Below are 18440 nucleotides of genomic sequence, written 5' to 3'. Positions count from 1 at the left end.
AAAGTAACTGCTGGTGACGATGACCGGCGATATATTTTATGCACATATTAGGTAATCTGAACTTTACTGCTGGTTACAAACAATGGATATGATTTGCTGATAGCATTTGTAGGACCCAGCAGCAGCAACGGTATCCTTATAAGGTTAAGTATACCAGTTTGGGTAAACATATTATTCCCATAGCTAATATCATCTGAATATTCATGCAGTTTAAGTTGCGTTGACGAAGGAAACTGACTTTTTGATTGTAACCCACTGCAACTAATTAAAATACCACAGATAAGCATCCTCATATAAGAATCCACTTGCCGAAGAATTTGACATTTGACGGTCTGAATCAGACAACGCCATATTTCCAGCGTTCAAATCCTGGCTGTATCTGCAATGGAAAATCTCGCTCATCGATAATAGCATTACAGGTAAGTTTGATATTTACTTCACTCTTCACATCGATCAGAATTCAAAAGTATTCATAATGTGAAACAGCTAAACGACAGCACGAATCAATGTCTGATAATTCTTATTCAATGTTTAATCATAATTGTTCAAACTTCTCGAATCTGATTGGTCTGTGCTCCTCAGCTGATCGTTCGTAAACCTACGGATAATGTACGGTAATCTCACCGGTGAATGAAAATAAGTTGAGAACAATGTATCTCGGCAAACTTGATTCCAATCCTACCTCCAATCTGCCTAAGCTAGTTCGAAGCAAAGGAATCAGATCAAATATGATATAGTAACAAGCCCTTCTGTGTAAACACCACTTGGTAATTATTATGCCAAACTTTCTGAGAAAGCAAAGTTTCAGCCTGAAGTATACTGACAAGGGTGCGATCAACAACGCTTACCTCATTTAGCAACGCTGGCATTGATGTTATTAATAATATTGCGTTATAAGCGGACTTCAAGCCCAAATATGCGTAATGTTAGTAATAGTAACCTAAGAGCAGCGATTGAAGGAATCGAAACAACGAATGACAGTTATACTAGTTGGCAAGCCAATGTCACAACACTGTGACGTCGATATTAACACTTACGTAACGTCTAACTGCTACTAGGTCCATGAATGATGTTACTGATCAAAATACAAAATGTATTCAAGAAGTGGACGTTTCAAAGCAACAATAAACGTCTGATAAATTCAAGTCATTGAAGCCATAGTACTGGAAAAGTTAACTAATCTTTTTACTGGTGGAATTGTGTTTACGAAAGTAACTATATAATTGGCGTAGTATGTATAGTGTACTATACTAAGTACGTATCCATAGTACAAGTCAATGAACGTAACGTAATGCACTCACGGCGATATAACCCTATCGTTCGATGCACTCGACCTACGGCCGCGTGTATTACTTGAGTTGTACTCCGTTTCCCTGCATTATCCAGTGATAAACGCCGTGGACTGTTATTAACTCTTAGCTACATTTTGTGTTTATTAGCATATAGCATATTATTTTTATTATTATTATTCAGAATAATAATAAACAGCATTAATTAACTGAAGGAAACACTTTGTAACTAGATAACAAATGGCGCGTTGTCGATCCTAGGAGTGATACCTGTTAGAGTCACACGTGAAGGCTAGGTGACAAGTGAATATATAACTTTACAGTTAAAATCTTTAAGAGTGAATTCCGAATAAATAAAATTCTGTTAAGTTAATTTCACCTAAGAAGGTTAATGAATTCTCTTTGAAATCGATTCTTATTATATTTCATATAATAGAACCTTGGGAAGTTTTTCAAAATTTGCAACCTTTACTTCTTAATTCTTAGCTGGCCAATGCAACGAATACCATTGCCATGTGATCTCTGCATCGACAAATGTCAAGCTCATATTTCAGAGATGATATTAATGTTCAACATATCCACATTGGACTTCGTTTTTTAATCAAACTTTGCAGAGATATAACTCCAGCCGTTGATATCGTGTAATGCTAGAGTGGTAGGAGCGATTTGCTTTGTGATATGTGTCACCCCCCCCCCCTTCCCACCCAACAGTTTCTTCAAGTTAAATAAGGAATAATTGGAGCAGTTAGTTATATACAGAGTAACATGAAACAACAACATTAGAAGAACGAACTAAAAATCTTGTCTTTGCTTAAATGTCACATAACTTCGGATTTTGCACACTGAGTACGTAACGGACTGTGGCTTGCACGTATATATGGCCGTGGTTAATTCTAGTACATTTAGTAACGATAAATGTCTTGAAAAACTGGTACAAGTAGTGTTGTATAATGTAAACTCTGCTTCCGCTTGGTTAACGCTTTGGTAAAAGTTACTTGCTATCATGTAAAATGACTTAGTAGATGTTTACAATAAGTTTGTGTAATCCTCAATCGCATGCATATGAATACTTTTACAGAATGTTGTGTATTATTTACATAATGCCATGTACTTTTTTAAAACCCGTGATTTACATAACATTATTTTACATATTGTTTTCTGTGTGTTGGTAGTTCGCCTGGACATTGTCTAACAATAGTTTTTGGTCAGAACCGGAACATTCAAAGGAGCTCAAACATTGCGCTATGAGATCATTGTTATTGTATGTTTTATTCTCATCTGCTCACCTCTGCTATTTTATAGATTTCTATGTTTCCGATAAAGTGAATGTGTTCAAATACCCAATAGTACTATTTAACTCTACTTATGACACCATATATGTATAACAAGATGACTTTATTCCCGTGTACAAAGTTTAAGAATGTTTCTGTTTGGGTTTTATCTTCAATTTTATTAATCATGTTCAAGGCTCAAAGTTACACCACAATGGTAAATACATACGTTTTTTACTAATCACTTGTCAGTTGTGACTTTTGGTTAAATATGTTTATGACTGAAATATCAATTTCAGCTAACAAAGAGAAGTAAAGTTGAAGATTTCTAGATCTGAGTCCACCCCATGGCCTGCGCTGGGGCTTTGCCCCTGGACCCATCAAGGGACGTAAGATGGACCTTGGACCCCACCCGACAAAAGCACACTCTTTTAGTTTTATCCATGCTGAGTCGTTTATGTGCCCCGTTTTTCAATTGGGATTGACGCCCTGGCTGGTCTTAACCTTAGTGATAAAATAAAAAACGGATTTATGTTGGAAAGATAACTTTTAAAACAATAGAGCAATTGACCCGAGCCCCATAAAACCCATGTTTATTAAGAATTGTGACAATCTAAGTACTTTTAAATTTAAAGTTTAACTTTGGTTAAAAACACCGTAGAAGCAACACACACATTTTGACACTAGATATACTCCACAAAGCTTTGTCTATTTTTCTAGTAAAAGTAGAAATCATACCATCAAAAAAAAAAAAAAAACAGAAACATTACTTTGCAATATTTAACGCTTCGCCACACACAGTTTGTCTACTTCAAAACGACACCAATCTACTTTATGATAGTAAAAACATGTATTACAAATACCAGTAGGTTGAACAGATTTGAAATGGAAAAAAGTACTGATGCCTTCCAATATGCCAGACAAATGTGACAATTTTAAGCATATTTAGCATCTAATGGGTACAACGCATCGTCACAGAACTAATGTAAAAGTATAGTTACAGCAACATTTCTACAACAAAGCTTCCAAAAATATTGAAGAGCTAAACCACTGTTAAGACCGACTCATTAAATTAAACAGGATAACAAGGAATGATGGGTCCGTTTTACTTCAATGGAAGATAGAAAAAGACAAAACAGTTTTTTTTCCTTATACTGTCATACTTTTGGCGTATATTTTGAAACAATTAAAGTCAAAACACAAAATAAACCCCACACCAAGTCTATACCTTAACTTTTCCTGTCAATTCAAATTATTTCCTTCGAACGATTATAAATTTATTAAAACAAGCGAAACGATTGTTATTGTCAGCTCAATGTGATGATTAATATAATTAATATGGAGTAATAATATATAATTAATACTTGGAGTCATCCTGCTTTGTTGATTATTAAAGGAGGACGTATGTGGAGAGAAAGCAAGGAGGAACGAAATCGGAATGGAAACAGAGAACCCGGATGAAGATAGCAATACTTCCCGGCAAAATATCGATGAGGTACATTTAATATCATGTATCGTAGTATAAAATCATGTGAATAGAATATTTTACATAAATTTTATTGCAATCGATAAGTCATTCTTCATTGTGGTTACGTTATTCGATATCATTATTTGTTACTATTGCAAAGAGAGTAAAAACATTCACAACGTTGTATTCACTGGAGAATTGGAAAGATTGTTTCAGATAGTTATAGCTGCACATAATTTCATTATAAACACTATTGTGCAAAGATATCCCATTTAACATTTGCTTTCTAGAATGATCCATTAAGTTAAATTGATGATAGCACCAGCTAATAATTGCAGGAATAAATTTTAATATCCTAAACGGAGAAATGCTTTCAGTTTCATTAAAAACCACTCTTACCAAAAAAAGATTTTTCTTATGTTGCTGTCTTTTGTGGATCAACTGAGTTAAGCTAAATGTTTCGAGCTTATCTCAATATCTTCTTAATTGTTATCTGCCATCTAATATCAGCTCTAAACTTAATCAAATATGTTTCGCTGACTGATCTAATTGATTTTACACGTTCAGTTGCAGTTTCAATGAATACCACTCTTACCAGAAATGTCTCTCTAGTTCAGATTAGCTACTTCAAAGTTTTTTAGTTGACCTATTTCTAAATGGATGTGCCTCAGTTGCTCAATCCCAGTTTTGTGTTGAGTAATAATCTGTAGATAAACTTGCCGACCAATAAATTACTACAATGTTATGTTAATTTAAACTAACTTAAAATTTGATATCAATATAGACACATTTGCACGACAAAAAAGGTTCTTCATACATCCGTCTTTGTACTTTTTTGGCTAAAATGCAATTGATGACCATAATGCCAAACTATTTTAAATATATGTGAAGGTTAGGAGTCAATGATGGGCTCGGGAGTAATTGAAACGTCATGTTGAAAATAACATTTGAACACGCTTTTTCCTCTTTAACCATTCATTTCAGATGGCCTGCAATATAGAGAACAACACCAGTGAGTCGGAACAAGAATCTCCCGGTAAGGCAATGCGCGACATTTAGGCTACAGCTACTTGTAATATTTTCCACGTACATGTGGTAAGAAAATGATACCACCCCCCTCCCCCAACTTCTCTCTCCACCTCTCTACCTCTCTCTCTCTCACACACACACACATAACAGTACAAGATCTTTGGAGAAAGCTATCAGCAATCCACAAAAAGAAGCTCAGACAAAATGTAGGCAAACACACTAAATGTAGTGAAGGGTTCAAAAAGAACAAAGCTAATGCTTAGAGCTTTGACTGACTTAGAAAAAAATCTCTTTGAGAACATAAACACGTTTTCAATTGAATTACACTTATTAACTCAGTGTAATTGGAGACGTTTTTAGACACGTATTCTACTCCAAGTGATAATGCCGTCGCAAGGCAATCTACCAGATCAGCTTGATCTATAACGATTTTGCAGCATAAACCTTATATGTTGCTCCATCAACAGTGTAGTTGTTCCATACCATTATGCCAAATGATAAGTCGATTTTTTTTTTCGGAGGGGTCGTTGTGTAATCTTATTTCAACTCTAACTGCGACAGATAGAACCGACAGATATAAGACAGAACTGCCTAAACACTCAAGCACAATGGCTGAAGGAAGGACGATAAATAGAGGCTATTAAATGTATAAACACTAAAATATAAAAGATAAGGAAAAGAGAAACAGTATAAGAAAACTTATCTTGCTAGAAATAGTTACTATTTGTAGAATAGCATTTTGTAGAACAGCAAAAAATCTCTTTGAGAACATAAACAAGTTTTCAATGGAATTACACTTGTTAACTCAGTGTAATTGAAGACGTTTGAGACACGCATTCTTCTCCAACTGATAATGCCCGTCGCAAGGCAATCTAACGGTTCAGCTTTATCTATAAATGATTTTGTCGCAGCATAAATCTGATATATCGCTCCATCAACATTGTAGTTGTTCCATATATGGTATTTCTATACACGGTCAGTCTCGGATTCGTCCATTCAGTACATTTTGCACTGTTTCTACTGCTCCCTTTGCTTGGCATCCCTTGTCGGTAATACGATAATAAGGTTTGTCGTTGATTTCTGTCATGTCTCCCTGTATTCATCTAGAGAAGTTGCTTGTAGCTTTATTCTTCGCATGTTCGTTAAAGAAACTTGTGGGAAATAGTCTACATATATGTGCAAGGGCGTAGGAACCGAGGGGGGGGGGCTGGGAGGCGCCAGCCCCCAGTGAAAAATATAGGGGGAGCGAAAGTATCATTCCGCCCCTCCGCTTCGCAAGTCAGAAGACCCCTTTCCATTTCCAAATGAGAAAAAAATCTCATTTGGAGCACCAAATTGCATCTAAGGCCAGGTGCAAATGCAAAATTATTTACAAAATGGAGTGGGTGTTGACATGTGCTATATTGCACCAAATTGCATCTGAGGCCACCTGGAAATGCAAAATAATTCCAAACGGGAGGGGGACACCCCCCTCCCCTTAGACCCCTCCCCGAGGCCGGCCATCAGTCTTCAGCCCCCCTCCCCCCACTCAAAAGTACCTTCCTACGCCACTGTATATGTGTGTATTACGTTATCGGGATCATATCGATATTTCTTTGCTTCAGTACATAGTTTTCCGCAAACTACGTTTCATGTGTGCGTAAAACATTTCCAATGCCGTTTGTCACTGAGATGCTATTAATTAGAGTTTAGTCTTGTCACAAATACCGTGTAAACTGTAAAGAATATTCTTTGATCAATGTATGATGCAGATCCCGTATTTTGAAAACGTTCTGGGTTCTTCTCCAATATTTGTATCGTTTTACAAACTGTTCGACATATTAAATCACAAACAACAAGCATGAGAGAAAAATAATATCCATTTAGCCGTTGTCAAGTGTCAGGTGTAGATGTTTGAATGAACATATCAGATACCGACATTAAACATGGTTACTTTGAGAGTAAGCCTGTTGCCTTTGATTACCTCCCACGCTTCTGGTGCACTCACTGGAAGTAAGGTTGGTTGACAGCGACTCTCTTCCATAGGCGTACGAGGCGGGGGGCAGGGGGGCAGACTGCCCCCCCCAAATTTCCAGAGGACAAGAAATTCGGGCAAAAGTTCTGAAAAATTCGGGCAGCCTAAGAGGAGAAAAAAATATATATATATTTTTTTTTTCTCCTCTTAGGCTGCCCGAATTGTTCAGGACTTTTGCCCGAATTTCTTGTCCTCTGGAAATATATATATATATATATATATAAATATGCAGTAGCTTGCCCGAATCTTTTTCAAATTTTTGCCCGACAATTCCATGATTTTCTTTTTTAGCATCATGATGCCCGAATATTTCCGTATAATTGTATACCTGGACCAAGGGCGGCGGAACCGGGGGGGGGGGGGAAGGGGCACGTGCCCCTCCCCCACTTTTCCTCAGGTTAAAAATGTGCCTTTTTTCTACATAAAAATTGAGGTGCCTCAAGATAGCAAGAGGCCAGGGAACCAGAATGAACACTCGGGAAGGGCCGTTTCCGGCCATCTGAGGGCTTTGTAAAACCAAAAATTTTCTAGTACGCTCCGCGCCAACCAATGGTGGCGCTCCACTCAGATAGTTGTGCATACAACTTTGCAAATCCTGGCTAAGCCCGTGACTTTTAATGAATTTCTGTGGGTCAAACTCAAAGCTATTTCGAATGGAAAAGATTTGTTTAGATATTAACAAGAAAAAAACTCTAATTCGGAAGATTCCTACATTAGCAACTAGCATGATATTTTGTCTCAAAAGAAACCTTGTTCTTTGTTTCCCAATTTGCGCATTGGATATTGCAGTGCTAGTATGCATATTTTCCTTTGGGGGTGGGGGGCGTTGATGTAGTGATGTGTTTACACAAATAAGATAATACAATAACAGTTATAAGGGGTACTAAATATAAGGCTGCATCAGTCCAATCGAATATCTGCAAAGTGCCCTTTGATGTCGGTGCCCCCCCCCCAAGATTAAAAGTGCTTCCGCCGCCCTTGACCTGGACATCCCTAACATGAGTGTATATAAGAAACGTATTCTTGTTCATGGACGGTGGGGGAGGGGTGCCTACAAGCCTAGAAATACAGGTTTACCGTATTCTTTGTTATATTTTATACTTTTTTTGTGAGACAAATTGCAGTCTCACCCGACACAGCGACAATATCCCGCCTACGTGGCGTTGAACAATGTATGTTTTTCTGGAGGTAGCTGAGTACTGTGTTAAAATAATAAATAAGGTAACTAAATAGGAGCTTAAAAAATATACTGTCCCATTTTTCCCCTTCAAAGTGATGTTACCATTTTTTCTTCTTCTAATTTACCAAATTTTTGGGGAAGTGTAAATTTCAAAAACGTGAGATTATAAAATAAAGATTGCAAGGCCTCAGAAGTGCCGTTTCCGGCAATCTTAAAGGCATTGTGTGCCAAAAATTTTCTTGTACGCTACGCGCCAACCGATGGTGGCGCTCCGCTTAGATAGTGTCACGGGAACTTTCGGGCACAAAAAGTTCTGCCCCCCCAAACTGAAATGGTCCCGTACGCCTATGCTCTCTTCATCACTCCCACTCGCTCCACGCTGCTGCAAGAACTATTCCGAGAATAATGTTGGCAAAACTCCATGTGAAAGTTATTCCTGACTAGCAATATCGTTATTAGTTCATTTGTATACCAGGTATATATTTCCAGACAGAGACACAAATTACAATTATGAATTGTACATGTCATCGTTTCAAATTTTTACGAGTTCAGATTTGCTTTACGATCAACTTAAATAAACTCTTATATTCGATAGATACAGAAACTGAAGAAGATTTTCTGGAATACTTGAAAGAGGTTGGTCTAGAGAGCTATTTCCCACGGAAGCTCACCATGAAAGCGGCCACAGAGTTACGGCTGATCCCAAGCGACGTTTCACAAATTAAACCAGAAAAGGTACCTTTTCTGTTTATCAGTAAGTTAACCGCACTAGACTGTAGGGTTACATGGAAAGAGAATCTCCACATAGAAGGAAGTGCAAGAGATTTCATATATGCAATTCTTCATTGTTCCGATGATCATTTAAGACAGCATCTGCTGGAGAAATTAGCATCTTGTCAACTTGCCGTGCCCATCTTATTACCCGGGGTAAGAGATGACGCGAAACCAGAGCTGCTTACTTGGGCATTAAGTCGTGTGGTAAAAAAATGGAAAGAAAGTGAAACATCTCTTGCTCCAGAGAAACGTATGGTTAGTGAGCCTGTATTTACCACTGCATTCATACGATTTGGTGATATTCCAATCTCCAAGTCATCCGTATTAAATAATGTCATTGGTAGAGCTCAAGGTAATGGAACGTTTCAATATTTTATGTCTTATGAAGATGAAAGAGAGTACGTTTACCATTGTTGTGGATTAGTAGAAGCCCAATGGTACCTGCCAATGTACGGCAGAAATGAGGAGTTGTTGAAAGAAGTAACATTATTGTTGAATCTGAGAGGTGATTCAACAGAATTTACTACCGAAAGTAAATTTATGTGCAGGATAGCTCAAGCTGTATTCCTATTTGTAGATAAAGACAAATTGGAATACTACAAGACAACAATTGATGACATAAAGGAAAGATTCAAAAAAAAGGTTTTCGTCATACATTTGATTGCACAAAAAGAAAAAAAAGGCAGGCAAAAACGTAAGCAACAGCTCAACAGTGAGAGTAAAATCGAGGTAAACGATGATAGTGTTGATTTCGGTGTAGAACGTAATGAAACAGAACTCGCAAAACTAATTTGTGAGAAGATTGTGCAATACTGCAATGACACAAGTCGTGCGGATTACCGCTCAATTGAAGACTGGCGACCCTTTTGCTCAGATGACGTATCTGTGGATCAGGATAACGATTCTTATAACAAAGCCAAGCGATTGCTGGAATCCTCCTTTCCGATAAACGAGTCCATTGAGGAAATGAAAAAATCATATTTACAATTACAAGTCGAATGGGTCAAATGGGTCGAAGCTGATAAAAAACCTCTTGTTGATGGGGTACAATCCGTTAGTCATCAGTTTGAAGCAAAAAAAAATACTAAACGAGCCATAAGGCAAAGGCAAAGGGAAAAACAATTATCTGCAAAGATGAAAGGATTTTTGAAAAACTTGGAAAAAATAGTGTTGAATGAAAATGGTATCTTGCATTACTTCATGTCTTTTTTCCAAACACACATCGAATCAATGGCCTCCCGTGAAATTCCTCCATTAATTAGTAGAATCGACGAGTTGAATACCTCACTGGACAAAACAAAGTCTGCTATGAAGCAAGCTTTGCCCAGTAAACGCAGTAAACTACAAAATGAAATAGAAAAGTTTCAAGAGCAGCTCCGAGAAGTAAGCGAAAAAGTTAATGCGAAAAACATTAGTTGCGAACACTTTATTCGTGAGTTAGGCCATTGGTATGAAGCAAACCTAGATAATGAAGATGTTCGAAAACAAAATGAGTCCCTGGTTAACATGGCATCAAAATTACTTCTTGCAGGATATCCATTGGAACTTTTAGATGGGGAAACTGCTTACATTCCCATTAAATGGATATCAGGCGTCTTAAAGAACCTAACAGAAACGCTTAAAGATCCAAGAATATTTGTTTTGTCGGTAATTGGTATCCAAAGTAGTGGAAAGTCAACGTTGTTGAATAGTATGTTTGGTGTCAAGTTTCCGGTACGTGCTGGTAGATGCACACGGGGGTTATACTTCCAATTGTTAGAAGTGAACGAAGCATTTCATGAACAACTTGGTTTTAAGTATCTCCTGATTATTGATACTGAAGGATTGCATTCTCCAGATCGAACTGTTCTAAACGACCACACATTTGATAATTCGATAGCTACACTGGCCATGTGCATAGGGGACCTTACCCTATTGAATATCGGTCAAGAAACTATTGGCCCAGATATGATTGGCATATTGCAAATAGCTGTCCATGCCTTGATAAGAATGAAGAAAGTCGAATTAGTTTCTAATTGCAGAATTATTCAGCAAAGAGTGAGCGACATAGCAGCTGCCGCTAACAATAAAACTAACATGGCTAAAATAAAGGATGTTCTCAACAAAGTCACTCGTACTGCTGCTGTTGAGGAAAGAGTAAAACACATTCAACATTTTTCAGATGTATTTCCTCTAGCCGAAGAGGATGACTTGCAGTTTTTCCCATGCTTGTGGATGGGTTTAATGTCACCTCCAAATCCTGGCTATAGTGATAAAATTCACGCTTTAAAAGATGCCATTTTCAAACCGAAAGGAAATCAACCGGTTATTCAGCCCCAATTTACAATGACAAATTTTGTTGGTAGGTTGGAAGATGTATGGAAAGCAGTGAAATCAGAAGATTTCGTCTTCCATTTTCAAAATAGTTTTGATGCACTCAGTAACCGAAGGTTCCGACTAGAGCATAGTAAACTTATTGGGACAATGAGAACTGAGATGTTTCAATGGGAGCGTAACAATGGTAGAAATATCACGAATGCTACGGAAAAGGATGACTTTTTCAAGAGCTTGGATATTGAAATAACTAATAAATGCCAAGGTATAAAGGATAAAATAAATGAATACGTAAAGAAACATTCAAACGAAGAGGAGGTGAAAAGACGTCATCAGAGTATCATAAATGAAACAGACGAAATTGGTAAAGATATTAGAAAAGGCATCAGAGACAACACAGACACACAATTACAAAATATGATCGACATAAAAGGATTGCCAACTTTCATCAGAAAGGCAAAAATGGAATTGAAATCTGCGGCTAAGGACGCCGCATATGAATTAAGGAAAGCAAAATCTAAGTCCTATTGGAAACAAAATCATGGGGAATTGGATATCAAATTTGAGGTTCTTTGGAATAAAAAAGTTGAACAGCTTAAAAAAGAATTCCAAAAATCCAAAATTACGGAGGAAGATATCGAGAAAGCTTGCGAAAGCAGTCTTAGAAAACTAATGATTGGTACAGAACATAGCAAAGCGTACACTGACGCGATACAAGGAAAAATAAAATGGACCTTTAATGTGTTGAGGCAATACGTTACTAATTTCATTACATCACGGTCTTTTGGATCTGTGGACGGACTTGAAAAGGTTCAAACTGACGTATATTTAATTTTAAATCGTCATAGAATTAATCTTATCAACCAAGCTAAAGTTAAACCATTTCAACAAAGTCGCGTGGATACTATTTTACAAGAAGTGTATAATGTGTTAACGCAAAGCAATGTCAATAGTGAAAATGTGGTTCGTTTCCTTCGTACAGTCCAGAACGAGGTATGTGTAGTTTGCAAAGAATGTCAACGGACGTATGAAAGTCACAATTCCTTGCAAAGAATGTTTGAAAATGAGAAGGAATGTTTAAAAACGACTTTAAAGGCTTTTTCGATGAAACCATTATGAATGAAGCGGCTGCTAAGCGATCATATTCTGAGTGTGTGACTGTTTTGCGAAATGTAACTTTAGATGCCTTCAGTGTAAAACTCTTGGCACACATGCGGAAAGACGATTGTTATAATGATAAGCAGAGGATGCTTGGCAGAATTTTAGAAGAGCTGTGTCTAAAGAAAGATCCAAAATGTTATCATGATTTTATACAGGACAATGATAACTACGTTAGCAATTGGTTGAGACAAAAGGTTCTAACTGAAATAACAAAACGGTCTCTACAATGGGTTAGAGACGTAATATATACAGAAATCAGTGAAATACTTAGTTATGTTCAATCTGCATTAAGTTACACTCGACGTAAATTGACGGAACGTAAAGGGAAACAAACTATAACATTTAGGGAATGGGCAAATGCATTTAGGGAATGCATTTCAGGGAATGTAAAGGATATACAGTTTTCTGTTGAGGATTTCAATCTAAGCGACATTGCTGAATTTACCAAGATGTTGTCCAGCATGTTCAATTCACAATTGAAAACAGATATTACTAAAGGATGGAACTTAGACAAACAAAGTGATCAGACAGTAGCATCTCAACTTTATTCAAAACTGCTGGATGTGACAAGAAATATCTTAGATCATTTAGGAACGTGTAAGGAAGTTTGTCCTTTCTGTAGAGTACCCTGCCATTTGCAAATTAGAGGTGAACATAAACACAAAGCTATCTTCCATTACTCACAGGGTGTAGCAGGATATTATGGTGCAAAGTCACATAAACTGGTATCAGAGCCATGCACAATGTTAGTAGCCTCCGACATGAAATATCGATGCCGCATAGGGCCACCAGAGGAGTATAGACCTTGCAAGGACTATGCCAAGGATTATCCTTCTTGGGATATTACTCCAATTACAGGAGAAGCTCCAATACTGTACTGGAAGTGGGTATTGCAAACTTTCAATAATGATTTTGCGAAGTTTTACGATGCAAAGCCAGCAGAGATCCCAGACGAATGGGGTACAGTTTCAAAGCAAGATGCATTAAAATGTTTAAGGGAGGAGTACCATCTGACCAGTAAATAGGCAGCAGCATAGGTTATAGTTCAAGGCGGTACACGTATATTTAAGATACAACAGATGCTGTCATCGCAAATAACACCACGCGCAGTACACATTTTCTACAGATCTGATATATCATTCAGTAAAGTATAGTTTACCGTAACCGTTTTAAGCTCTAGTTGAATTATATTGAAAATTTGAAGGGGAAAAAAGTGAAAAAAGAGGAAAGAAAAAGGTTCTAACTGAAAAACAAAACAGTCCCAATATTGGGTAAGCAGCGTAATAGTTAGCAAAAACTGGACTATGTTCAATCTGCATTACGTGTGACTGGAGAATGGGCAAATACATTTCTCCAAAAAAAGGAAAAGAAAGTGAAAAAAAAAGAGGAAAGAAATATAATAGGAGATAGTTGGTCACATAATTTTACAATCACTGTGGACTTGAATCATTGTACAGTTTAAATCTTCAATGTAAGTTTCGATTTTGTAACAAAGTTATAGTATACTTTCATCTTTAATTTCAAAATGATTATCGAAAGTTTATGATCCTTGTGTCAATCTAATGAAAACAATAATCTGTAATTGGCACATCCCAACTAATATTTAAAATTGTGGCTATTTAAAAATACAAAATTGTTTCGCTAAAATATGATATATTGTAAATGCATACATGTAAAGTTTCATATGAACATAAATTCAATGGATCTTGTTCGAAATCGCGTGGAATTTTTCTCTTAAACTTTTTTTTCTGAAAGTAAAACTTCATGAGTCAACTTTATAAGTTTTTAAGCATTTTTGACACTTCAAAACCAATGAGCTGATATAGCTTATATTTCCAAACCATTTTGATAACTGAAACTAGCTGTTAATGTTTCTTTTAAGAGACAAATCATTGGAAACAATATTTAACGTATAAATTTCTTTCAGAAGCATGTATATTCGTTTCATTAAACAATATTTACAAATTAACACACATCGATATAAGAAACCAAACTTTCCTTTTCAACTCTGAAGAAAATTGTTACTATGAAAAGTTTTAAGAAAGAAAATTGTAATTTTTAAAATAATGTTTACCTTCATCATGTAAGATATTAGTCCTGTCTTTTAATTTTGAAAATTTAAACGCATATAACGGTGAAAGTATTTCTTTTCGTAGTTGAGTTAGAAACTTTAATAAATGTTTTAGTATGTAAAACAGGCATTGTATATTACTTAAAATGAAACAGAATATTATCATTTTCTTGTGTTGTTTAATTCGAAGAAAAACAAAAACATTTTAAATGTTTTTTCTAATTAGTTGTATATTCTAAACTGGCACAATCTACAATACAATATAATATTATAATAATGTGCTAACACACTGTTGACATTACGTAGCCATATTAGCTAGACTTGAATGATTTTCATTACATATTATTATATCTTCATGTATAAGAAAGTATAATTAGTAACTACATTTAATTTACCTTATTCAACCTTACGAAATTATCTGTATATCACTTTTATTGATCGATGGTAAACTTGGATTTTGTTAAAGACAAGAACTCTAAGCATCCTGGAAACTATAGCTTAAGTAAAAAAAATTGTACAAAAATGTATATTAATTTCGTTTAGGAAAAACGTTTACTTTCATTCTAAAGTATCTATTAAATGTTTAGTTATTATTAATCAATATTTAAAATTTTACACTAAAGCAGTTTAAGTTTTAATTTGTAAATTTGAAAACGATATACCTTAATCATGTACATAAAATTAAGAAACAGTTTAAGTTGTTTTGCAATCATGGAAGTATTATTGTTTGAATATTCTCAACTGACAACAATCTAAAATTTGCTGACAGCATTCTGAAGAGCTATTTGAAGTTGAATGTAATGTTATAACAGTGATATAATTTATGATTGAATTCACTTTTTAATATGTAAATTACGTCACGTAAGCAAATCTTGAAAGTTTATCCTTTACATTTTATTATTTTATAATGTAATTAGAAACCATAGTAACCACATTTAATTAACATATATTCAACCTTAAGAAATGAATTGCCTATCACCCTTGATCGAAATATTTAACCATATTAAACTAAAAACTTGTTTTATCACTAAGGTGGTTCTTAGTCTTGGCTTAATCACCCTTTTTTCATTTTGTTATACTTAAATAAAGCTTGGCTGTTCTTAAATGGAGGAAAAAATTTTGTTTGGTGTTATTTTTGCGCAGTACACAATATTTTACCTAAAGTATGTTTCGTGTTGATCTTCTACATACGACACTGTGAAAAGTTGCTACAAGTAAACAACAGGACTGGCAAGTGGTGTCAGGAGGTTTCAGTTCAGTGACGCTCACAGTGGGGGTCCCGGTGGTGTGGTGGGGTGGGGCTGAGGCCATGTCGGTCACATGTAATCGTCATTTTTTTTTAACATTTAGCCGGGGAACAATTAGACAAAAGCCCCCTTTCAACTACACGCAAACAAATGAAGAGTATCTATTAGCATACTTGGGTTAAGAGCAAATTAAAATAGGAAACAGGATAACAATTTGAATATAACACAGACTTTAAATTATTGAATGAAAACAATGGCATAAGTCGAGACAATTTACCAAAACGTTAAGATAAACTACAGTAGCCTGAAGCTTATACTAACCTGATCATTGAATATTATTGCGACCCAACGTATATAGGTTTTGCATTGAGGTAATCCTTACCTGGGACATATGCTGCAACTTCAGACCCCCGTAAGATAAACAGAGAGTGGGTGGGGGGGGGGGTCAGATCATAACCCTGGGACTGTGATTACAAATTGAAAACATAAATTTTAGCGTCTCAGTAATTAATCAAGAACTTCTTCAGTTGGATCAGTGGCGTGCGCGAAAGGGTTCCGGGAAAGAAACATGCTTGCAGCACATACACTTTTCAACCTCACACAGATATTAAATGCAAGTGTTCATGAACACAACCTTGCATTTAAACCTAAAGATAGACCTTATATATCTGTTTATAGTCTAAGTATCAGAACCCACTTCTAATAAAATTTTATTCTGTGGAGGACCATGGGTTCCAATTAACACCGGTTCACGCTCCTGTAAAGGGCGTGAAGACTCGCGCAAAAAGAAACGTCTAATGCCGGTAATCTGACCTAGTTTCGAATGAGGTGTAACAGAAGTGTTAGACACCACCATCGATCCCAGGAAATACACACACACATCTTGTTACCATCGGTAATTGAATGGTGTCCAGTCAGTACATACAGCTTCGGTCAATACCCACAGCACAGTAATAATAAGAATAATAATAATAATAATAATAGGCATTAAGCTACGCTTTTCATGGTAAAACCATATCACAGCGCTTACAAGATATATTACCCCTGCTCAATGATAACCTGTCCCAGAGACAATCTCTCCAGTCGGCAGCAGTTATATACTGCGCCCTATGACAAGTTACCTCACATGTACCCATTTAACCCCTGGGTGGAGAGAGGCAAGTGAGATAAAGCACCTTGCACAAGGACACAATTTAATAGACTAGGCAGGAATCAAACCAGCAATCCTTGGATCACGAGTCCGACGCCTTAGCCAATTGGCCACCACGCTCTCACATGCAGTGTACAAACAATACAGCAATGGACATGTCAGGTCCAGCTAAAGATAACAAGGTATCACGTTTCATTACTGTACTGTCTGCATTTTGTAGCTACACGAACAATATGTCACTTGCAAGCAACGGAAAGTTAACCTTTTCAGAGCGCGGCACGCAGTTTGGGGCGAGTCTTCACTGCCTTTAAAAAATCATTTATATGCCCTATCCATTCCATAAAGGTTCTTACGCCTACCTTAATAATTCCGGGGAATTCAAGTGCCCAACCCCCACGTCACTGGTATTGAACAGACAGTATTGGAACAACATATCAGTCCCTAACGCATATTGATAGGTATATATTCTTTTATATAACCCAACTTATAATACATGTCGAGAGGAGTACCTAATTCCTCTCATAAAGTCATCCAAGATATGTAAAGGATACTTCTGCTTTACAAGTATTCCAAACAGCTGGAAAAGATATTCCATATAGAAGTGACAATTGGTTTTAATGACACAAAGCCATATAAAATAAGACTTCATGGAACCACTTTGCTTAAAGTTTTAGTGCTTTCTTTCAGTGACTTTATTTTCCTTGATTTGACCAATGCCTGTTCTAAAATACTGAAGTGTTTAAATTCGGTAATGATGTCATCAAGAACGATAAAGAAAAGCAGGAGGTTTTATTTCCTAAGGACAATAAGATCTGATGCATTGATAAAATAGCAACATCTTCCTTTGACAAGATTTTCCTCCCTATTTGGATGTGTCAATTGTAAAGCACATCTAGCGTTTCAGGTGTAAAACTGACTGCGGAATGTTTCTTTTTGGAGTATGGGAAATAGAGGGAAGTAGCATGCTAAAATATCTATGCCAGGCGAGGAGAATGTTAATTTCGAATTTCATTTGTCAACTATATTACCATTGATATAGCTGAAATTTGTTACAAACGATAACTATTTATGTTACTGAAAATGATGAAATCAGATGTAAATATATGTTTACTGTCCCCAAATCAAGTGATTAAATACAATGGAATCTTTTGTATTTGTATTAAGTTGCTAATAAGGAACAAGTAAATGATTGTGTGACAGTCCTAGTTAGATTGATTGTTATCCAAGTATGTGTGAATGTTAGATGCCTTGATCAGAATTAGAACTCAACACAACAAACAACTTTAATAGCAACAAACATGCACTCGAGTCATCTGTCACTACCGTTCTGACAGTGCTATAGCATAATAGTTCTTTACACTGTTCAACACTATTAATACAAGTACATTCGGTATTGCGCCGGTATCCGCCCGAAGACGATCATGGCGCAGTGCCTATAACCGTCTGTCATTCCATAATCTTTCTCAAGTCACT

General features: G+C 36.3%; 2 protein-coding genes across 3 annotated transcripts in view; one reads left to right on the top strand and one right to left on the bottom strand.

Moving 5' to 3' along the window:
- Window positions 1-18440, bottom strand: part of LOC139954875 (arylsulfatase-like) — a 98489-nt gene that overhangs the window by 67160 nt on the left and 12889 nt on the right. The gene's annotated exons all lie outside the window — the stretch shown is intronic.
- On the top strand, window positions 275-12458 carry LOC139954869 (interferon-induced very large GTPase 1-like). The gene is made up of 4 exons (XM_071954839.1): window positions 275-419; window positions 3957-4055; window positions 5013-5064; window positions 8847-12458. The coding sequence occupies exons 2-4, from the start codon at window positions 3999-4001 to the stop codon at window positions 12455-12457; spliced, it is 3720 nt and encodes a 1239-aa protein (XP_071810940.1). The 5' UTR covers window positions 275-419; window positions 3957-3998; the 3' UTR covers window position 12458.

This window comes from Apostichopus japonicus, chromosome 17 (assembly GCF_037975245.1).
Source record: "Apostichopus japonicus isolate 1M-3 chromosome 17, ASM3797524v1, whole genome shotgun sequence".
Taxonomy (NCBI): Eukaryota; Metazoa; Echinodermata; class Holothuroidea; order Aspidochirotida; family Stichopodidae; genus Apostichopus; species Apostichopus japonicus.
This window is presented reverse-complemented; position numbering and strand designations above follow the sequence as displayed.